General features: G+C 47.7%; 1 protein-coding gene across 1 annotated transcript in view; it reads right to left on the reverse strand.

Annotated features, from left to right (window-relative positions):
* Positions 1-24,501, reverse strand: part of LOC103355473 (cadherin-2-like) — a 96,265-nt gene that overhangs the window by 28,078 nt on the left and 43,686 nt on the right. Inside the window, exons 3-9 of the mRNA XM_008279295.1 lie at positions 17,843-18,072; positions 13,426-13,599; positions 9,417-9,572; positions 5,601-5,745; positions 5,323-5,495; positions 2,456-2,593; positions 1,916-2,101 (exon numbers count right to left, since the gene is read on the reverse strand). Coding sequence (XP_008277517.1) covers positions 1,916-2,101; positions 2,456-2,593; positions 5,323-5,495; positions 5,601-5,745; positions 9,417-9,572; positions 13,426-13,599; positions 17,843-18,072 — 1,202 coding nt within the window. The remainder of the gene's footprint in view (positions 1-1,915; positions 2,102-2,455; positions 2,594-5,322; positions 5,496-5,600; positions 5,746-9,416; positions 9,573-13,425; positions 13,600-17,842; positions 18,073-24,501) is intronic.

Raw genomic sequence — 24,501 nt, forward strand, 5'->3', positions numbered from 1 at the left:
CTGGTTTCTACGTTTGTGCAAACAGAAATGTTCCATCATGTGGAGGAGCAGAAGAGGATCGCTCCTCGCACCATTACCGGTGAAGTAACAGGAAGTCATTCGTTGTTGTGTTTTTTCCAGGGTTCTGATTGGCTAGCATGGCTGTATGCTCCTCGTTACACTGCCCCCTGTAGGTGTGGCAGCTCATAGCAGCTCTAAATGACGTGTTTATGCGGGTTTGTTTAAACCAAGATTTTTTGAAATCGATCTGGTGTGAAGGATGTTATTTTTGAAAATGTAGATTTGTGTAGTTTGTGTAAACGTGGCCTCAGAGAGGCTGCATAAGAACTCTAATGTGCCGAGACCGGCTGGCAAATAAAAATCCTGACTCTTGCCTCTCCAATGTTTACATGGAGGTAGTCCATAGAAGCTGCTGTAAAATAATCTCATGACTGTTCATCTGATGTGTTCTTTTGCTGAATCATAAGCTGTCGGCCTGTCGGAGCCTGTGCATGGCTGTGCGCGACATCTGTGTGCTTCTGCATCTCCAGGGACGGTCGGAGTCTCTGGCACTGTTGTTTTGGAAAGTTTGCCAGCCCCTGGTGTCCTGTGAGGTCTTGACCTTTCATGTAAAGCTCCTGACAGACACATGCTTGGACTCGGTGTTACAGGACTGAAACTGCACTGAACTGCATCTGTCAGGTTCCCTGTGTCTCTGAGTGGTGCAGCAGGAAGGTCCACTGGGGGACGCTTGTTTCTCCGTCTGTCTGCGGAGGTCCAAAAAGGTTCTCGCACGGCCAAACTGTCCAGCCGCTGATTTAACATTTCAGGACCTCCAGCTGATAGAGGGGGTATCTGTGACCAGTTCAGGAGCAAAAAAAGGATAAAATATTCTTTCTGTCAGCGTCAACATTGTCTGTCTGTACATGAACAATCTCAGTTTCTGCAACGTGAAGCTTGTGAGCAGCCCCCAAACAGAACCAGACTTGGCCGTTCACTACGATTTAAACATCAGCTCCTGTTTCTATCACTGCAAACATCATGTAGCGGATTAAACAGAAACCAATGAAACCGTTTTAAACAAATTAATGGCGCTTGTATTATCAGGACAAAGTGTGCAGCGATGAGAGGAGGCGGAGGAACACCGCTGGACATTACATGAACTGGACCTTTATTCTGTTTGTGTGTTTGGTGAACATGTACATACGTGCTGCTGATGCTGCGTTACTCATTTCCCACAGCACACGGCCACGCCTCTTACGGCTTGATGACACAGCTGGGGCAAGCCCTGAGCGTATTACACCATGTAGTGGTGTGCTGGAGTCCACCTGGAGGACTCGTGCATGTGCATTGTGTTGGACAAACAAATGCAGGAAATGAAGACTCTGAGCCAAATCAGGGCTCTGACTGGATCTTGGACCGGGGCAGCCCCACACATGGGACTCTTTTTGGGTTTGGAGACTTTTTAAAATCGTTTTCTGTTGTGAGACGATCTAAGAGTCCTTCGGTCCTCCTTATTTCACCTTTAGTTAGTCTGAAATAAGCTGTGACAGAAGAAGAGAGATCATATCTGCCCTCAAATTTGATTTTAAGGCTCCTTCATTGGTTTCAAAGACCTAGATAGACTGACACCAGCTCATGTCTCTGACCTGCTCCACTTCACTCCTCTTCCTTCCACGCTTCATCTTCTGGCCTGAGGGTGATTAAACCTGTCTCATTGTTCTGGCACTGTCTCAGGAAACCACTTATTAACATCACATGCTTGTAATCTTTCCAAAACAAAGAATTATCAACATGTTTTGGTAATTTAAAGAAGTTCTAAACAGTTTGTAGATGCCAGGAAAGGTTTTTTTCATCTTTATACTGCAGCAGCCCCCTGTGTCTGCTTTAGGTCAGCAGGCTTCTGGTCAGTCTGGTTGAGGAGTCCAGATCGTACCTTGACCACGGTGAGCAGGCCCTCGTTGGTGGTGGGGTCAGTGGGGATGGAGAAGCGTCCTGTGGGGTCTCCGGCGATGATGCGGTACACGGCGCTCCAGGCTGAAGTGTGAGGCTGATCCTTGTCGGTCACCGTCAGGTTGGCGACGATCACGTTCACCCGGTTCTCGTGCACCTCCCCGAAGAACTGAAAGAAGCAGAGTTACCAGCAGTCTGAAGCGGGTTCAGAACCAACACATGAACAAAGCAGCGCATTAATGCTTCAGCGCAGCACCGCCGACTGCTTCAGAGCCAGAATAAAGGCCACAGCTCCCACAAACACCGCTCCTTCCTGTCCAACCTGTTCAGCTTTACTGAGGAGGGTAAACATATTGGATGTTTCATTGGCTTTTCACTGCTCCACCATCTGCCTGCTGCCAATAAAAGCTCGCAGAGCTTTAGTGCCGTTTAGACGAACAGCGCCTCGCCCGCTCGCTGCTTTAGAGCCGCCGCGGTTCGCCAGCCAGAGTGTGTGTGTGTGTGTGTGTGTGTGTGGACCCACTGTGTCCGTGGTGAACTCGGGCGGATTGTCGTTGACGTCAGTGATCCTGATGACCGTGGTGGCGGTGTTGGAGAGGCCGTACGTGGGGTTTCCCTCCATGTCCGTGGCCTGGATGATCAGGGTGTACTGGGTGACTTTCTGCAGACAGACAGACAACAAAGAGGCTCAGGAAGCTTCCACAGCCTCTGTGTCACACACTCTGCACACTACAGCATCCAGCCACGCTTCTTTTTTCAAGCAGATGTGAAACAGATTAAACAAGCCTGAGTTCAAATGCAAATGTTATAGTTTGACAAGTGGACTGTCCTTCTGTCAAAGCACCATTAACGCTGATGACTCACTCAGTGCTACTTAACAATAATGTTCAGAGAGCTAATGGCTGCGAGGTGTAACAGCTCCACACCTCCTGCACCAATCCCATTATAGTCCTACCTCCCCAAGGAGAGTACCATCATTTTAGGGCAAAAACAGCAATCTAGATTTCATTCTTAGCATGAAAGGTAGACGTTAACTCATGTCTGATGGAAATTAATGGCTTCTTGTCCAAAATTAAGATGTTTAATGTATTCAAGGACATAATTACAAGAAAATCAAACATATTTTAAATAATAATTCAAGGTAATTACAAGGTACTCTGACAGCTGACTTGAGCTTGAAATGGTGTTTAAACTTTCCAATCCATTAGTTTGGAGAAGCAGGACGTGTCAGGCTCGACTACAGCTCGCTGTGGTTCAGAGCCCAAGCTCCAGAACAACAGAACCACCCTGTCTGACCTCATAGCAGTCATCAGCTGAACCGGTGATAGCAGCATTTCCATGTCCTCACTTTGACCTCCACATAACAACAACCTGTTTACACTCTGCCTGACTGTAACGCAGGAGTCTTTTGGGCCAGTCCAGTGTAAGCAGTCCTGTCCAAGCTTTGAGAACAACACGCAGGTAGTTTATAATCCTGAGCAGGGGATCGTTTTGCTCATGTTGAGCTCTAAATGTTTATTCTGGGGCTCCACTTGAGGAGCTTTGAATACATTTCAGTTCAAACCATCCTAACGTATCTGCACTGGCCCCTTCAGTCTGGACTGCACCACCCTGCAAACGCAGACAGGCGTAGCAGTGGACTGTTGTGGTGATGCTACCAGAGGACACCACCTCTGCAGCAGATCAGCATCTGTGAGCACCCTGCTGGCCACTGCTTTGTCCTGCATGCAGATGTCCCCGGTGGGCTGCCCAGATTTATGTCACACCGGCTCCACCGGTGTTAGGCAGCCCCGCCGTTCATCCTCCTCCTGAGACAAGCTGCTTCAGCTCCCGTCTCCTGCAGACTCCTCTCCCTAAGCCCACTGTCCTCTGACTGGCCATGTTCTGGACGCCTGCTGAGGAACATGTCCAGCTCGCTGTGAGCTGAGCAGAATGAAGCGTACAGCCGCGCTGTGCCTGAAGCACATGACCTTATAAAGGAGTCCAGCATGAAGCAGAAGAACCAGGCTGCTGCCATTCATTAGCAGGATCGATGACATTGACAAAAAAAATGCATTGCATCAATGTTTTTAACCAACCAACGATTTTTGTGTTACTTCACTTCCCTCGAACTATCACTTGACAGAGAGGCGGTTTGTTTGTTCGCTGAGTGGAGTTCAGACGTCCGACGGCAGCAGCACAACGAGCAGAAACTCCTGAAGAGAAACCACAGCGGCTCTTACGTCTGTTTGCTTCTCTCCTGCTCTCTGTGCTCACACACACTGATTTTAATACAGCCAGTTCCTCAGTCTGCTCTCCTTTACCTGGTTTCTGTTGTCAGACGATGGAGCAAGTGACTGAAACGTGGCTCAGTGTTAACAGCAGCCGCTTCAGGCTGCTGCTCGGCCCGCTAGCATCTGTGACGTCATGCAGAAACCATCATACGCACATGTGAACGCTCACGCCTGTATTCAGCATACATACACACATCTGAAGCTGCAACCGAAGTCAGAGAACGAGTCCACAATAAGGAGGAGAGGATTAGCTGCTGGTAAATATCCAGTGTTTCTATGCTGCATGCTCCAGTTTAACAGTTCAGCATGTTGGTTGCTGCTTCCAGCTGAACTGGGCTGCTTCATACTCTGGCATGTTCTGTCAAAATAAAGTTAAATTAAATGAAACTGTCATTTTGCTTTTAGTTAATCATCTAGGTGATGGACTAACCAGTACAGCAGTCGCTAGAAACAGCTGATCGAGGCAGCACTGCTGGTAAAGCAGTGCTCAGAGCAGTCTGAGGACCGTTGGTCACACATCTACCTCCTAATGTCAACCTTGAACCACATTTACTATAAATATCCAAACTGAATTGGTCCATAAATGGCACAAAATAGCGCAAAACATAATCTGTCCCCTTCAGCGTGAGCCACAGAACACTGGCTGGGTTCTGTTCTAGTACAGTACCACCACCTTCACGTCACACCACGCTACGCAATGACAACTATACCAACTGTCTGCAGACCGAGGCCCTGGGATGTGCTGGAGGCTCCACAGCCACTGAGGGCGCTTTAAGCAAAGAACATTTTGAGGGACTGGTGGGAACCATGTTCAGAGAAAAGAGCAGCACAGCTCGTTTCTAACTGTGTGCTAACAATTTAAAACGTGTTCATTTAAAGACACGGAACATTCTTCAGAACAGCAGAAGTCCGACTGACTGTCAGATCATCCGTCGCTCTTCTGTACGCTGGCGCCCAAACAGCACAGAAGAAATTCTGTTTGATTATTACTGGTGGAAAACACACAGAGCTACAGTCTGCCTGTATGCTGCAGGAGACACTGCAGGCTGAGAGGCAGCGCACCATATGGGTTTAGGAAGGAGCCTGACAACACACACACACACACACACACACACACCTCCCGATCGAGGCCTGCAGCCACAGTGATGATGTCACCGGTCTTGTTGTTAATGGTGAACATGTTGGAGGAGGGGCTCTGGGGATTCTGGGAAAGGATCTTATATCGCAGCATGCCATTGGCGGTTTTGGGATCATCCTTATCCACCGCTGTCACGGTCATCACGAAAGATCCTGCAGGGAAACACACAGGGAGGAGTCACTGCACAAGCTACACCTCCGGGTCTATGTGTGTGTGTGTGTGTGTGTGGGTGTGTGTGTGTGTGTGTGTGTTGGTACCAGGCTTGGATCCCTCAGGAACGGAGCCATTGAAGATGGTGTGTGTGAACTCTGGTCGGTTGTCGTTCTGGTCGATGACGTTAATGACGATGTCGATGGGGTTCTCCACCTGATTCCCGTTCAGGTCCACGGCATGGGCCCGCAGCTGTAAACACACACACACACACCCTGACAATTAGGTTAAGAGGTTCAGCTAAAACAGCGATAAACAGCGATAAAAGCGTTACTTGTTGTTCACAGCAGAGCTTCGTTCCACAAAGCCCGCCTACAGGCGTTCAGCGCTCGGTCACATCTCAGGAGACGCAGCGGCTGCCCACACTGTCAACACGCTGTATGCGTACGTATGTATATGTGCTTGACTAATAAATGTGTCTGGGCCAGCTCTGTGCTGCTTCAACATCGGTTCACGAACCGAGGAGTTGAGTGAGAGTTGCCGTTTACATCGAGGTAAGGCTGCCCGTCATATCAGGAGCAGACAGGTGACCGCCAAGTGAAGGAAATGTTGAGGCTTCAAACAGCAAAACCATATCAAAGGTGGCTGTTTGCCAACAGGCTACAAAGCGTGTGTTCACAGGAACACTAGAAATGTTAAACGAGCTGGAAACCGAGGAGCAAAAGTGTGAGGATGAGCTGAAAATCATTTGCATAGTGAAGAAAAAAAATCTCTTTATGGCTGCACAGAAAGTCAGGATGCAGGCGAACATGTTTCCTCGTCATTGATCAAAGGAAGACTTCAGGATCAGAACCTCACAGGACTCCGCACGAGACGCAAACACCCGGCAGAAGACCAGGCGACAGTTCACAGAAACAAGTCGAGTTGGTAGCAAAGTTTAACGAACTGATGAACCAGCAGCCAGCTTCTATCAAACGACGGAAGAGGACAGGGTGGAGATAAAAAGGGAAAGTTGATCTGTCGGAGCCGTGGTCCTCTGGCTGCCAGTGGAGCTGCCAGTGCCGACAGAGGCAGCAGGATGAATGCAGAGGTATACAGGAGTAATCTGTGTGCTCACATCCAGCCAAATGCATCCAAACCTATTGAACCGTGTTTTGTTGTTCAGCAGATCACGCGGCCAAAGCAACCAAAGCGCTTCACACGGCGAAGAGCTGGAATATCCTCGACTGGCCGAGTCGGTCACATGATCACACAAATAAAGTATTTTTCATTTCATTTCATCTCAATCTGAAGGCTGAGAGTTTAAACGAGTGCTGAGGGAGTCTGGGAGAGGTCTGAAGGTCTGGGAGAGCATCTCCAAGAAGATCCAAAGGGTCTGCTGCTGTCCCAGACTCCAAGACATCAGCGTGGAGGGACACGAACAATGAAACAGGTGGTGCAAACAAGAAGGTTCTGGTTAGGAACCTGCTGGTTGACTGAGGTCTCTGCATGTTCTCCTTGTGCTTGTTCTCCTGCTTCCTCCCTCATGCCCCGACTTTCATGTCCAGCTAATTGGCCGTAGGTGTGAGAGGCTGTCTGTGCTTTGTCTTGTGGGCTGCTGACAAGTCCAGAGTGGACCCTAATGTCAGCTCCGATTGGCTGGATTCTGTTTGACTTCACGCTCAGCAGGCCAATTACTCCTGAACCTCTAAACGTTCTGAACCATATGTAGGTGGTAGTAATATGGCTGGTAATCAGATCTGATCTTCAGCAGTTTCTGATCAAAGTTTTGCGGTGGAGTTTGTGTGTTCCCACAGCATATATCAGATATCAGTCTCTGATTACTGATGATCACCATCACAGCCCGACTCTGTGTCATACGGGCGACGCTCTCCACATCACCATGTGATATTCCACTTTGTAGTGCGAAACATTAGGTGGCACAGAAGCTCCAGAATAGAACGTGTTGTAATTAATGTAAGCCATTAAAATCAGCTCAAAGACTGACTATCATCATCAGGAAAACTCCTGAAAAAGCAGAGAGAGCAATCCTAGCAGCCGCTCTGAAGATCCAAAATCTATTTTATAACCTTGATGGTCTCAGTTCAGACGGACGCCTGTGAGATGTATTTCTTTTGCATAATATGGTCAAAGATGCTGAACACAGCGACTGATTGGCCCCGATAAGTCACCTCTTACAGTACATGGAGCATCTGTACAGGCCCTCACAGAGCCAAAGCCTCCCTCATGAATAAACATGCAGGCCAATCCCGGCTCCTCGCTCTGACAACTACATCCAATCACATGAATATTCATCAGACGGCTTAAATGCAAATCGCTGTGCTGCGACTCCAGATTTCCACTCCCCAGTGCGAGTAGTGGGAGCATTCCTACAGATCAAAAGGTTAGACTCTCGGAGCTGTTGGTGACTGTATTAGATATAGTGAGCAAACAGTAAGTGCCTTTTTAAAACATTTTCTCCTTCATCTCTATGCATGAGAGAGAATAAATCCAGGACAGCGTGGCAGCAGAGATGAAAATAAAAACACATGAGCAACATGTCGAGCCCGACCGGGAGCAGATTCGCCATCCACAAGCAGCCAGCACAGGGCCACTGTGAATCCACTGAATCCACTTCAGTCCTGACCAAACCCAGTCACACTCAACTGGGAAACTCGTTAGGCGACCAAAGTTAAAACAACTTCTTTGTAAAGGTTCAGATGAGACCTGTCACCTCGCCACAGATGTCTGGATGAGTCCAAACACCTACTTGCAGGCAGCGGTTTCATTCTGAGCTTTGGCAGCAGAACTTCATGTATCGCCACTGAAATCTGAAAGTAACCGTCAGTGCCGTCCAAACAGACAGACCCGCCACACCAGTTCCTAACAGGCCGCCCTTTGGTAATGCGAAGAGACGAAACACGTAAAAATATACCAAGATTACCATGGCAGGTTGTCTGGTCAATCAGCTGGCTGATAAGCTCTCTAACTAGTTGTCTGGTCAATCAGCTGGCTGATAAGCTCTCTAACTAGTTGTCTGGTCAATCAGCTGGCTGATAAGCTCTCTAACTAGTTGTCTGGTCAATCAGCTGGCTGATAAGCTCTCTAACTAGTTGTCTGGTCAATCAGCTGGCTGATAAGCTCTCATCTCGCCGAATTCTCATGGCTCAGACTATCACCAACGTTACTTTCAGGAGGAGAAAGGTGAAAAGTTAAAGCTATAACTAAGGAACTTCCCGTTAACGGTGTGGACGGTACCGGCGGGAGTGCACCTTGGAGTGCAGCACACACACCTGCCATAACCGCCCGTTCAATCTCTCCTAATTGGACAGAACCGGCCATGTTTTGGTCCTTCCCTTCACTTCACCTCCGCATCCACGGCACGGCGGTCAGATGTGTGGGCGGGTCTGTGCGCACTGAGAGGCGTGGCCTATTTGCATATTTTCTAAATATTTAGCTTTACACTTGGCGACACATTTAGATTTAGATTTAACATTTACATTTAAGATTTAGAGTGAACATTTAATTTCAACCTCAAATGTGAAGAAAATGAGCTAAATATTAAAAATTTATCAGCTAGAAAAGTGTGACTGAATGTTTACATTTGGCACCTCATATAGCCCTGTGATAGGCTGGTTACCTGTCCAGGTGAACCTGCCTTCACCCTGAGTCAGCTGGGATAGGCTCCGCCCCCCATGACCCTGGTGAGGATTAAGCGGTGTATGGATAACGGATAGATGGATGGATTTTTAGAGTACATTAACAAGAGCTGCAGTTTGAAATCCCGTGTTCCAGATGTACAGGCAGTCTTTGTCTATCCGTGGATTCATCTATGTCACTGTAATGTTCAGAGCAGCGACAACAACTGGAGCTGCAGAACCACAGTGTTCTCAGTCTGGGAACTGGACTGAGAAATTCAACGTTCAATGTGCTGTGAGTCTTACGTGGAAGTTGGAGATGTGTTCTCTGTCCAGGGGCTTGGTGACCGACAGCTGGCCTGAGATGGGGTTGATTATGAAGATGCCAGTCGGAGGCTGATCGGCCCCAGGGCCCGTCACACTGTAACGCAGCATCCGGTTCTTATCCCGGTCCGAGCGGATCTACAGCAAACACAGACAGAGTTCATTTAGAGAAGGAGACATGGATGATGAGCTGGAACAACAACTGATGGAGTCGGTAACAAACAACAAGAAGCAAACGTCTGCACAGAATAAACATCGTTTTCCTGCTTCTTTGTCAGCATCTGCATCTGTCAGTGTATTTCTGCAGATACTTCTCCCCAGCAAGTGTGACTGCTTGTTTAAAGGTAAGAACGTAATAAAACACAAGTGAAGCCAGAGTTTGTGAGTCTGACCTGGATGTGTCTCGTGTGTCAGGATGACTTTAGGCTGGTGCAGGCAACACTCGGCGAACGCCCGAGGCTGCTGCTGCTGTATCAGAACAGGGATGTGATGTGAGCTGAAGTCGAATTAAATTGTGATGCTGCGTTAATATCCTGCACGTTGTCCATATCATCAGACAGAGCGGCGAGGACGGGTCTGGACACAACAGACATGTTTACAAAACCCAGAGACGGGACGGATGAGTCGAACACTGGAAAGATTCCAGTCTGATTTAACTGCACCTGTTGTATTCAGTTCAACACTTGTTGGTGGGCGAGAACACAAGCGCCACACAAACAGAAATCCCATTCAGAGCTGCTCTGCTCGTTCACATTGTCCTCAGCAGAGCAGCATCTGGCTCTCTGTTTCAAAGCCACTCACAATTAAAGCCGCCAATACGACTTTGTTCCTCTTAAATTTGGCACCCAGATGTCATGCACCAGGAACAGCCTGACCAAAGCGGCTGCATGCGGCGGCGTCACAGCGACTGCTCAGTAAAGACGAACAGCAAAGTGACACCGAGGGCAGCTGATTTAACACAATGATCTCAGCTCAGGAGCTGATGGTGTGATCAGGAACCACAGCATCCCTGAATCAGCTGGAAGCTTCCCTTTACCTTCACGTCATCCCTCTCTCTGCTGTCTGTATCGACGGCTCATAACGCCACAAAAACACCCTGAAAACACCCGACGTTCACACAGTCTCACTCCTGGTGGGCTCGTTCGTTACGGCATCATAAAGCCCTGAACTTCTATGGAAGCATCACAGCCATGAACGAAAGCAGAAGGAGCTCATGAACACTTTCTGTCCAACTGCCCACAGCTTTAACGGATATCTTCTAAATGGGGGCACCTCAGATACAGACTGCAGTTCAGATAAACAGCTTCTAAAAACAGTCACCGATGGCTTTCCATTCGCACGAGGAGAGTACAAGTTATGTTATTTTTATAGAAGTCAGTACAAATGGCCACTTATTAAACCAGACGTGAAGAATATGTTGATTAAATATGACGATGTTTAACTGAGCTGTGTTTTCACAGAGGAGCAGCTTAAAGACTGCCGGCCAGGTGGAAGTCTGCTGCTGTTGTTTCTACAGTTTGTTCTGATAAATCGTGCCATTCTGACAAGTTCTAAAAAAGAAAACACGCCTTTCAAATGGGGATGAGGGCTTCAGAGTTCAGCAGGCTACAGGATAAGAGATGCACACAGGTTGGTGGATATTTCATTCTGTTTTCTCTGTGTGACAGATGTGATGACATAGCTCCCTGAATGTCGTAGGAACGCTGCAAAGCTGCTTCAGCCTGTTGTTTGTTGTCTCCATGTAGCCACCTGTAAGTCTAAGTATTAAGTTACTGGCCATGGGATTACACTCTGAGGCCTTACAACTTAACAATACAGCATATCAGAATCTGTCCAATGCCCCACATTTCAGAAACAACTGTCCCATTAGAAAGCGTGTGCACAGTGTGATGTCTGGCACTGGGTGTGGATTTCATGTAGTATCTCCATATATTCCATAAGTGTGACTCTCCACACGTATGGCAAACACTGCACATGCACTGAGACTGTTGCTGTCATACATATGTGTGAATGAAGCTGTGTGGAGCACAGCATCACAGGGACGGCATCCTTTCCTTTATGTTACGTATCCGTCGTCCTGAAACAGCTTTAAAGTCTCCCTACAAGCTGCAGCAGCTGTCAGCAGCATGTCAAGGTCCTGCAGACGGGGAGAGCTTTCTGTTTAGGTTACGTCCCTGCATACAGTGCTCATCAAGGTCCAGAACCTATCCCTATGCTCAGGCATCACATAGCTATTCCATGTGTGATGCAGCAGACACAGCAGACAGAAAGGAGCTGACGTGTGTGATGGGGAGGCCGTCGGCTCTGCAGCTTTCTTTGGTTAAAAAGACAGAACATGATACAAACTGAGAAGTGAGAATGCTACAGAACGTTTACTTTCCGCTTTGTACCGGCGCTCTAGTCGTCAGTTAAAGTCATATGTAGACGGCAGCAGCTGAGCTCTGCTCAAGCTGTTCAGGTAATCAGGTTACAGGCAGCAGCTCCATCTGCCACACGGCAGACGCTACGCTGAGGAGTCAACACAGGGTTGGTTCGACTCTGCTCTGTCCTCATAACTCAGAAAGAAAAAACGCTGTGCGTCTGTTTGTTTACACTCGACAGGTGTTTAGTATTGATGGATGTCTTTCATTTTATTAACAGTTTTAGTTTATTCTATATTTCAGTCAGAGAACATTTCCGTCTGCGGCTCCGTTCTGGGACCTCGGAGCTCCTCCACAGAAGTCAGATGATTCCAAACTGTGCTTCTGCTTGTGCCATGAACAGCTGAGTTTGGTTTCCAATCAGGCTTTCTGCATGAACATAACATGAAATGAACATGAGAAGCTGCTCAGGCCTTTTCTATCTGCAGGTCTGCATCATGTTTCCAAGAATTATTATCAAGTAGTGAAAATCAGATTGTGAAACTCCACAAATATAATAATAATAATAATGAATAATAATTCATTTTAGTTGTATAGCGCTTTTCAAGAACTCAAAGACGCTTCACAGGATAAAAGCAAAAAAGCAATAAAAGCAAGAAACAATAAGCAACAAATACAAAGGTAGACAATATAGAAATACAGCAAGCAGAAAAAAAAGGGTTAGGGTTAGGCAGTAGAGATTATATATGTCTACATCTTTAGGTCAGTGTTTTTGTGCCTGAATTTTGGCTGCAGGTGTGATCCATCCTGTCCCAGACGTGTGCTTTATGTACGAAACAGATGCAGCAGGCTGGAGTTGCAGCTTCTGTGAGAATAGCTGCAAGGTGGAGCCTCTTGCTCTTCAGGGAGGATCATGCAAATAGCAGCAGGAGACAAACAGAGGATGACTGTATGCTGCTCATTTACTGAGGTCAGTTAGTATGGCTGGAAAAAGCCTCTGTCTGAAAAGGAAGTGTGAACACGGTGCAGATGGAGGAAGGCTGCAGCGAAAAGCAAACAAGTATGGACTGGCACTTAAAGTCCGATGATCACGAGAAACAAAATCAACAGTCCAGTGAAAACTGTGAGTCATGATTGTGCAAATCTGACCCTTTATGTCTGTGTGGTCCTTAAATGTCCCTCTGCTGCTGTTTCACATCATCCACTAATACACCGTTCTGTCCCACTGAAGGATACTCAGACGTCTGCATCAGCTTCAAGCAGACTTTGAAGTTCATGCTTCTTGTCTAAGAAGCAGCGCTCCAGCGTACGTCTGTGGCAGGCTGCAGGCCTTCGAAGGTCATCTGAGTGGGTTTTTATGTGTTAAGCTTTAAATGCAAAGCTGGTGAAGCTGCCGTTACTCCTCATGCTGCTCTGTCTGGCTGCGTTGGCTCGCCGTGCTGTTAGCTACAACATCTCCTTGTTTCTTGCATTCGATTAGTTTTATTTTGTGGCCATTGTCCATTTCGATGGCATCTGATTATTTTAATGAAGGTTTGTGCCTTTATGTTCTTTGCTTCTCTGCATCTTTGTTGTGTGTTGCTTGGGCCGGTCAGCGGAGGGTCCTCACAGTGTGTGTGAGTGTGTCTTACCCTGACCAGGTCCTCGGGGAACTGTCCTCGTGAGTTCTCGGGGACGTTGATAGGCGGAATGACCCAGTCCCTCTTCACCCGCCTCAGAGTGCCATCACCCCTGACAACCACGCTGCGCCATGGAAACGAGATCTCTGGTACCTGCTGAGTCAGTGTTGCATCACTGGGCTTTACCTGCAGAGACAGTAAACAAGCGGTGTGTATCTTGTGCTAGACACACACAGACTCACAAACACACGGCACAGCTGAGTTCTGGGAAGGCTTGGTGACTCAGGATATTTCTGACCTCATTCCAGTGGCTTGGATTAATGCCCTCATTATAGTCTGCCTGATAAATGACCACCACCTGTCAGCGTGTGTGTCCTCTGCAGCCACAGATCTGCGTGACTGGGCGCCGAGCAGCCACGCTGCAGGGTCCACAGAGGATGATAAGGAAAAGGAAGAGCTTCTCATTTACTCTGCCTCCCCTGATTCACCTGCGGCTCAAGAGGAGTTTGACCTTGGAGACAGGAAGAGGTGTTCTCAGCCGGTTTCATTACATTTCATTCATGAATTACGTCCACAAATACTGAATCAATGTATCTGGTGCTTTTAAAAGAGGACTGAGTTCTCATACTGCAAACATAAACCGATAAAGAAGCAGGTTCTGGCAGCGGCACCGGGATCAACCTGCACCTGAATAAAACGGTGACGTCAGTAAATGAGCGTTAGCTTTGCTTAAAGCTCACATTTCAACAGGATGCTTCAGGAAATGATCCGTGAGAGGACCACCTGCTGTCAGCAAAACGCTGCAAGTCTTTCAGTCTGTCTTCGGTCAGTGATTAAATCCCCGAGAACTCATCTCTGCATATCCAAGTTACATATTTAGAAGGTTTCTCCATGAAATAATCCCTTCCATCCTAAAACCCCTGCCTCTCTCTCCACTCGGCCCTCCCCACTCGCAGCAGCTGGAGCACACCAGCTCACTACTCTACACCTGACACTGATGGATAGAAAGACACCATGTGGACATTGCAGCAGGGTTAAAGGAATGTGTCCCAGAGGGGAGGTGTGACCTGAAGCAGCAGAGTGGGATGTGATGCGTTATACTGGTAGTGTACCTGTATACCTGTATCTCAGGTGTTTAGGTCTCACTCTGTGTTTCAGCGCGTTGTGAAGCTGCTCTTCTGTGCATGAGTTTATGTGCTGCATAAAACAAACACAAAAACCTGCTTCTTACTTGCCAGACAAGCTTTGTTTGAAGTCCAGGCGTGTCTCTGTGACTCCTCCACATCACCATGAACACATCTGCTGCCCAGAGGCTAGAAATGAGCAGCCTTCTCTCAGTTTGCCATTCTCTCCTCACAAGACCTACCTGTGCTGGAGCTGCGTCCTATGCTGTCTGCACAGAGACCTGGGGTTGCTGCACATGAGCAGCTCTACTTTTGTTCAGCTCACTGACCAATCAGAACAGACTGAACATGCTGGTGGCGCCTTAAAGAGACAGAAGCTGAAATGAGGCGCTGCAGCCAGCAGGAGAACAGCATCGTCTTATTTACCCTTAAAGCAGGTAAACGTATTCTTGTAGATCTCAAATCTAAAATTATAAATAAAAAATAAAATTAGAAACATGCATAATGTGGGTTCTTTAACTAGATGTTGTTAAAAAATAGCAGGTAAATAAACTGAGTTAGTGAGTGAATGAAGCGACACCTGGAGGGTGTGAATCACGTTTTATAAATCTGACCTGACTGACTTCCTACAGTTTAACGAACACACCACAGCTGATGTCAAGAAACTAACAGTTCAGCAGAACAACATGGTGTTTGCTATTAGGAGAAATCTACCTCCAGCATCACAGGAAGCCCTGTTCAGTGACAGAAGGATAAATCAGAGAGTTTCCTGTTGAATCCAGCCGCCGGTGGCAGAGCGCTGCAGGTCTCTAACCCTAACCCTGGTGGTGGAGGATGCACAGGATGAAGATGTGTTCTGGCCACTGGAGCAGCCGGTCGCTGAACTCATGTTCAAAGCATCTACTTTCCAGACTGTGACAGTCGTGCTGCGAGTCAGAATAATTACATGACGATTATGAAGCTGCTGGTTTCCGGCTTCCTTTATGACTGCTGCTGTCTGAATCGCGTCTTATTTGACACACAGCAGCTCTCCATACAGCCCGTACTGCTCTCACAGGGCTGCTGAGCTGTTTTATTGTGCTCTCTGTTTGTAATGACTGAACAGAAGATTCACTGCGGTGCAAAAGACGAACCAAGTAACACGTTTCATGACATGATTATGAAATGGTGATTAGATAGCTCCCTGCTGAAGTGCAGACTCAGTCAGCTGCTCCAAATCACACGTTCTCTATATATTCATTCTTTACAAAGCTGTGATTGTTTATTTCCATTCTCGTCCTGTGACGTTGGCTGAAAATCACTGCAGGCAAGACAAAGGAGCACCAGTGATGACCGAACTGGAGGAGTCGCTCTGAACTTGAAAACTGATCATTTTTAAAGCCGACACACTAAAACCTCGGAGGTCAGAGACTCTTGTAGGACTGAGGTGGACTCGGTGGGCTGTTTGTCTCAGGCTACGGGTTCATGTGATAACAGCCCTGCTCCGGCCTCAGCTGAAGGGCTCGGGGCTGCTGACGCTGCTCCCCTGCCAAATGACTGGCTGCTAACGGCCATGGCTGTTCCTCATGAGTTTTCCTTATGAAGGATTGTTGACAGCTTCTTTCGCTCTCTGTGATTCTCCTCCTCGCCGACTGCAGTCAGCGATGCTGATAGCAGCTAAAGCATATGGCAGCCGGCTATTTCTGGGCTGTGTTTAGAAGAGCAGCCAATCAAAGCCAGCGCCTTGTCTAAATACATGCAGAGGGCCTTATTATCACTGCTGTACATGAAACAAACCAACAGATGGCTGTTTGACTCGCTTTGTCTCTGCAATCAGCACTTGGCCAACCTCAGACGCCTGCTGGGCTGGAGAAGCTGTGATTTTATATCTGCTCATGCTGAAGCAGGGGGTGGAGACGGGCGGCGGTGGGGCAGAAATTAACTTTCTAACACATGCTGGCTTTCTCACACTCGGATGCAGGTATGTGTCCACACATGGGTGCAACAGTGGATGAGTAAAATTTGGAATATTGAAAATGTTATAAATGCAATAAGTAGTCCTTGAATATGATGCCATTAACCAGTTATGAGCCTATTAATCCTCTGAACCCTGAGCGCTTTCCGGGTGGTTTTCAGTCCTGTCACACTCTGGTCTCCGAGGGCTCATTCTTCATGAAGATACAAAGTCCTGCACTTTAATTGGAAACAGCACAACCAGGGCTAGCAGCAGAGACAAGTCAGACATGTTTCTGTGCAGCAGAACACAGCTGAGTGCCATAAACCACTACAAAAACAAAATAAAATCTTTTGCTAAGTCAGGATCAACATGCACAGCAAATGTTAGTAACGCTGGAGAAACAGCGGTGATTCACAAACTACCGACACTTTCCTACTGAGACTTTTGACTGGTTTCCCTTCTGCTCGGACTGAACACAGCCTGCAGTTCGTTCTAAAAGCCGCTGAGTTTCTGCTATGTGATGCTCAGCTGACTCGCTCGTGGCTTCATGGTTGCAACAGGAGCACCGATTATTTCGTTGTTGACAGAATCGGGTTCTGTTTTTTACATGGAGCATATAAAATAAAGCAAACATCATTACTGAGAGCTCAGATCTGGTCAATCCTCCAACAGAACCACAGGTCACACATGGTCAGTTCAAGGTCGGAAAGTGGAAACTCTAATAATCCTCTCTGTTGTGACGGTTTTGGTTCTGATCGTTTAGTGTACCTCTGTTGTTTGGTCACATTCAGGTTCAGTCCAGCAGCAGGTTTTGGGGTTCTGAAGGATGTTAATGAATCCAAGAAAACTACTTAAAGGTTTAGGTTAATGCTAGAAAAGCTTTCATTCTAACAAGCCTGGATGTACCAAATGTTTTTAACTGGAGATACCGGTGCTGTGGTCACCCTCTCAGTGCCGACGGCATCCTGCAGCAGCACCATTGACTGTGGTACAAACAGGGCCGTGCTGGCGATGAAACTCCATGTTTCTGGTGCTGTTTTCACATTAAAAGCGAGTGAAGAGGACTCTGAAGGCGTTAATTGGAAAATATGTGCGTTTCATTGACACTGGCTTAAGTGTGAGAAAGACGCCAAACTGAGACGAACACAGAGGAAGCGTTGGGTTGGCCTCAACGGTGAGTAGAACAGGAGCACATCAGAAAATCCAGACCCGCCCCAAGTGTCTCTTTAATCAATTGAACAACGTAGGCGGGATGGTGGAACCGCTGTGTGTCTGCACTCCAAAGACTTCATTAAACACTGCTGCTGTGGCTGTTGACAGGAAACAGGTGAAACTACACCAGGGACCTCGCCTCCTGCTGCGCTTGTACCTGTTGGGGTCCAGTGCTGCTGTGGGTTGGACCCACGTGGAGGTGCACTCTGGCCTTCCACACCTGACTGGACTGCGGGTCGTGAGCGTAGACCACCACTACGTCCTTCTCTTTTCCCTCCAGGCTCAGGCGCCGCAGGGCGTAGACCACACCTTCCTCAGTCACGCTGAAGTCAGATGAATCTCCAACCTTGAACCACACCTTCCCGGCTCTGCAGTCCATGAAGCTCACTGTGGAAGACAGAAAGGCAGACACAGACGTCAGACTGAGTGGAAAAACTCATTCATCACCTCCGTAATGTGTCTGTATGAGTGGTTGGAGATCTAAATACATCCAGCAGCTGGTTCACAGGGTGCTGCACTTCTCCTTCTTTGCTGAATCTACCAGGAGGATCATCTTTCCAAGCGGTCATTTATTTCATTTCAACATTTAACCCCTAACACCACACATGGCAGACTGGACTTATTGAGCCCATTATGGAAATGCCAATTCATATCGTAGGTGTTGGATGGTTGAGGTCAGAGCTCGGTGAGGGCCACACGCTGCCGTCGCCTCCATGTTCAACTGCATAGCAATGAAAACAACCTTTCATCATTTTCACTGGAATCTGCACCTTATGAAGGAAAATATTAATTAACTTGACCCCAAATCGCTTGATTTGCTAAACAGCTGCTTCTCGAGACGCTACAGTTGATCCTGAACCGTCAGATGCACGGTTTAGTGGATGCTGGTTAGAGGGCTGAGCACAGAGAAGCCTCTCATCTCCCTAAACCCCAACTAACCCTAACTAACCCTAATTAACCCTAACTCTAACTAACTCTAACCATAACCTAACGAACTCTAACTAACTCACTAACCCTCCACTCCACGGTTTTCAGATCCCAGCAACTTAGACAGGCGTGTGACCAACACTTAATCTGAACAGAGAGCAACAAGGTGTCCGACCTGATCCATCTGAACCACAGCATCCCGTCTGACGGGCCGTGCATGAGGACTTCTGAGCATTTTAAGCTTTGGTATCCCAGTCGATCACGTTCAGCGCTCCACTCATGGTGCAGCTTTCATTGCATCCCAACCTCTGCGTGTTGCTCATGTTTCTGTGCATGTGGGAAGTCGCCATGACACCCCGTGGACACATGAAGTCAGAATAACTGGTTTCATCACACTTTTCTCTGTCATGGAAAACAAGCGCGGTGGGTTGTGTTTTACTTTATTAATTTCTATAAGGTTGTAGCGTGATGTGTTAGTACATTCGCTGTTCTTCACCTTGGACTTCATGTGATTTCATGTGACGTGCTGATTGGCCATGCGCACACCGCGACGTCGGTGCTGAACTGAAACATGGCGTCGGCCTAATGCAGACCGACAGCAGCCCTGCATGAGGAACGCTTCCTTCAAATGGGCCAGATGACACAGCAACACACTCAGCTGTTGTCATCCAGCGAGCGGCGGCCTACTGAGCACATCCCAGAGCTGCTGCTGGGCGCTAGCAGCTGCTTACCCAGTGTGCATCCCAAAGGTGCAACCTGGGAGGCTGAAAAAGGTCAAAAGAACCTGTAGACAACCAATCATGATGTTCTTTAGAGGTGCTGGAGCGAGGACAAAGAACATATAAGCCCCACTTGTACTGAGACGATCAGGAGAGGACGGACCTGGCGGACCTGGCCAGAGGGTTTATTCTGCCGTAAATCCTGAAGCTGAAGACCAGCAGGTTCGTCGCCTCGCTGCAGCGCTCTCCAACGTTAGCCCACCTTCGCGGTGGACACAGCGGACGCCCGGGGGAGGTGGCGGCGCTCTGACTGCACTTCACCAGAAATCACCGCAACTTTGTCGACCGCGTGATTGGAGCAGACGCGGCACACTCATGCAGAACAAAGCCTGCGATGGCAAATGTCATCACAGCGGCGCATTAACAACACGTCAGTGCATCCGGAGCAGCTCCGCTCGCTGTTCCAGCGCCTCAGCTGGGGCGGCGTGGCCGACGAAGGCTGCAGCAAGCGCTTCTTTGACAAGCAGTAATAAACGAGGGAAAGAGACTGGAAACAAGGAAGGAGATATGATTTCCTTGTTGTGTACTTCAGCTACAAACAAGAGGACGTGTTTTCTGTGATGTCAGCGTCTGTTCTCCATCATGGCTGCAGCACTACAGCTGGAGGAGCTCACGTCAGTCTGTAAGGAAATCCAGTCATCTATCAGACAAAACTAAGATCTTTGAATTGCTTGTTTTGTCCTTCCAAAACCACAATACACTGACACTGTCTCAGAAACAGGGCTGGATAATTCTGAGGCTCCTGCTTCAATATGCACCGTGTGTACACATGTAAAGCATGAGACGCACTGCAACATGCACGACGTGCAGCTACTGTCCGTTAGACCACAGTGTGCATGTCTGAACCATGCAACAGACACTGATCTGTGGCCATAAACTAGCCCTGGTCAGTCTGATCAAAGTAAACATTTACATCTGCAGCATTTGTCTCATTATTTAACAGCCAGAACTCATAATTTAAAAAGCAGCTTTTGCTATTTACTGATTGCAAAATCTTTTTAAACAGCGAATCAATCATCAACATTGCTGGAGATAAACTGACTAACTGATAATCCACTCATCATGTCAGCAGTGGTGCCGCAGCATCACATCAGGTCAGCACCAAAACTCCTAAATGATTAAAACCTGAAGATGTGGCTGACGTGCAGCACGGCAGAGCAGGCCCGAGTACCGAGGCCTTTGGTTTAGTTCACAATCAGATGGTACAACCTGAGAGTGAGATGACTGGAAGAAGATATAAAATGTTGATTAAATATGCCTGACACACTGTTTCTTCTCCTCACAGTCGACCTTGGGCCGAGTACAGACACCAGCTTGCGGGGAGCTCATTTTCCAGACAGCAGGCAAGTTATGGCATTCATGTTAATTAAATACAGCTGATATAATCTCCCACTGATTGCATTTCCCTTCTCCATAGGTGGAAGCAACCATCAGTCCTGCTACGTCTGACACCAGCTAATGTTACTTGAGCCTTCTGTGCATTTTTTGCTAATCAATGAGACTAGTCTAAGTGGATCTGAGGCTGCGCTTCACCAATCAGCCACAACATTAAAACCAGGTGAGGTGACTAACATGGATTAACTGGTCAAATGCAGCATTCTGCTGTCAAACAACCTTCCTGAATGTTGTTGTCGACCAAGAACAGCTCCATTGCAGCTTCACTCGGACAATGCGCCTGAAAACGCTGCAAAAAGTGGCTCGAGGAGCACAACCAAGAGCCCGAGTGTTGACTCAGCCTCCTAAGTCCTCAGATCTCAGTCTGATCGAGCAATAAAAAGAATAAAAGAAGCTCGAAACAAAACCAGTTGCTCACCACCTGCTAAAAGGAGTCCTTGAGGAAGAAGAAAAACAAAGTTTAGTCTATGACAGAAACAGAGAGAGTCAGTCAGATAAGGTGGATGACTCTTTGCTGCCGTCGGCTTTGTTTCATGCTGTCTGGAGACGAGGGCCATGAAGGCATCGGTCCACTGAGGTAAACGTGGCGACACCACAACTTAGTGGGAAAAGGTGTTTCCATTTCCCACCTCACTCAAGTCATCGTAAAACTTTTACGCTGAATTGAGAAAGTTTTTCAAATGCTGCCAGTTGAAAATGTTCCTAAGAATCCGTTACAGAGAAACTCACACGGGTTTAGTTTCTGTAACTGTGCTGAGATGGGCCGACACTACAGGCCTGTTTCATTATTAAAGCGTGTGGAATCTGTGATCACGTGACTGAAGCTCGTGCTCCGAATACTTTGGCAAAAAATGGTGAAATGAATAATTAAGATTGTGAGTGTTTATTTAACACAACATCCCTGCTTCATAAATGCACATCATGTATGTTGTTTTCCTCCCATCTCGTGAAATATTCAAGGCTTCTCAGCCTCCAGGCTTCCTGCGACGAGGAGTCAAATCAAACAAGCTGAAGAGGCAAAATCATTTTGTGGCTGAGCTGCTCGCCATATGCACGCCTCCACAAGGTGGCGCTCACTTTGCTTGAAGGCGTCACGTCACAAAAAAGTTTGTCACCCACCAACGCTGCAGTGTTCTGCGGTAAACATCCATCGAGCCGCATCACATCCATCAGAACAAAGTGCATCAGACTGAATTTAATAAAGCGTTGGACCGTTGGCTCGATGGTCTCGCAGCAGCGCTTCTGTGTGGCGGCATGGCAGAAGAGTCCTCAGGGCGCCATTATCATGTCAGCATATCAGGACGATAACGGCTGCTTCACTCCCATGTTTGATCCCTGACATGAAAAATAAATGTGTAGTTGCTGTTTAGAAGCGTCTACGGCAAGATGTTCTAACATTTATGATCTGATATTATCACTGCAGACCATAGTTCTGTCTGCTCACTGCTGTGACTGCTCTGAAGTCATCGACAACATCCTTCTGACCAGCAACAAACACAGCTAGAGGTGTGTGAGATTCACTTTTGATTAGTCCAAATAATAATTGCAGATACTTTAAACGTAATCGTTGTGCACGACGTTGGCCACGCGAGGCTTCCCATTGGACACTGAACCAGCAAAGCACATGAGTGGAGTAAATGCAGCTGCTGTGGCAGATAGAATCACTACAAGTGTCCTGAAACAGGAAGATCTGAGCAGAGTGCAAGAGCTTCGTGATCAGCTGCATGAGAACAGCCTCAGGCTGCTCGGACATGGCAGCAAAACACGGCTGGACCGTGACGTGTCACACGGTCGCCATGGCGTGCTGAGAAGCCACTTTTATGTCCCACTGGCTCCTGGAGGAACTACAGACCTCTCTAATGTTGGCACAACAGTCATTAAACTCCAACACGCTTGTGGTTACAGTTTGTCATCAGTCCAGTAGTTCAGCTGCAGTTCACGCTGCTCATAGCCGTCATGACAAACACACGCCTGGTAAAAGTGACGTCATTCCCTCTGGAAGAATGGCAGTGTGGATATGTGAAATGTCTTTGACAAGGAAGAACTGAACTATAGACATCTGCAATACGAATCCAGCCATGCAGCCATAAACGGGACTCAGGAGTGGCCAGACTGGCTTTCATGGTACTCTGTGATCCTGAGCAGCTGCAGGCTTTAAAATATAAAACATTACTCGATTATGTGTAGAAACTGGTATTTGGCTTGAAGACTCTAAAATGAAGACGTCTCCATCTCATGAGTGTGCTCAGCAGAGATCATGGCTGCCGGCCAAGTCGGGGCTGAAGGAGGCTGTTGAGGCTGTGGTCTGAACGTCCTCCACTCCGTCTGATGGCCTCGACGAGCTGTAAATGTTCATGCATTATCCATGGTTCTGCTCAGAAACACTCGTGCTGCTACACGAGCAGCCCTCCAACCCCCGACACGGCAGCAACTGGGGCAGAACTAAGTGTGGGGCTCTCAGATGTTGCTGGGCAGCAGTGGGTGGTTCTCAGTTCAGGCTTCGCACTCCAACACAACAACACACCGGCATGCATGGAGACGTGAGCCTGAGGGGACGGATCACGGCGCCGTAGCCTCCAGCTGCAGGTGTACAAACATTCAGGTGACACGTTTCAGAGTCTCACTTTGTTCTTTGCTCCATTTTTATTTATTTTGTGCTGCACTGCTTTTTATGTGACGAAGGGAAAAGCTTCAAATAGAAGAACTGAAAAAATGCTAAATGCAGGAATGACACCTGATCAGAAAGGTGATGTGCAGCTACAACACAAAAGGACATCAGTTCCTGTCACTTCCTGTCCACTGTAAGTGTGTTAGGACAGGAGCGCTACCAGAACCAAGCCAACCAACTACATCTAACCAACCACATGAGTACAGTCCTAGAGCTCAGGTCCAACCGTACGGGAGCTGGAGGCTCTCTGTAAAAAACTAAAGTGAACGGCTGAGCTGCAGAGAATCTAACCATCCATCACGTCCACACAGTCAAAGACTGAACATGCACAGTTCCTCCAACATGACTCCAGAGAAACGTTAAGGCTAACCCTGACCCACAGCAACAGCCTGTTTGAACCACTGGGACACACTCGTGGTGTTGCTGACACGTCTCCACACACAGCTGGTCTGCACGCTGCAACGAAATGTCATGAGTTCAGCAGCCTGACTGTACAGGAGGCGTCTACTTTGGCTTTTAAAATCTTTAAAATACAAAGAAAACAAATGATAAAATTACAGATTAATTTTAGAGCGTGACCAACTCCGAGCTTCACATCACGACTGTCGACATGATTTCATCTCCGGATGTGAGTCTGTGTTCAGCTCAATCAAAACGCTGCATTTCAGAGAGAGCTGTCGCCAACAGGGCTCGTGTTTCACATCACATCTCTTCTTCCCTCTGCAGTCCAGGTAAATAAAGGAGCGTTATAAGCGTCTGCCAACATATCCATCGATGACAACACACCACGAGGTCAGTGTGTTCAAACCACTGACCTGTAGCTCTGTGAGCAGCCAGCTGCAGGCTTCAGGGTTTAGTTTGTACTTTGAATCAATGATCGCTGGTTAAATGGAATTTAGAAGGTTGTTACATTTTTAAATTGAATTAAACTCGTGTAAGTTTACATTTTTTGAGACAAAGTCCTGGCAGAAAAAGGGCCGAGACAACAATGAATAAAAAGCCCTCAGTGTGCCACAAGAGCTGCCTGATCAGTGCATGACCAGCATC

The sequence above is a fragment of the Stegastes partitus genome, unplaced genomic scaffold (genome assembly GCF_000690725.1).
Source record: "Stegastes partitus isolate 25-593 unplaced genomic scaffold, Stegastes_partitus-1.0.2 Scaffold153, whole genome shotgun sequence".
NCBI lineage: Eukaryota > Metazoa > Chordata > Actinopteri > Pomacentridae > Stegastes > Stegastes partitus.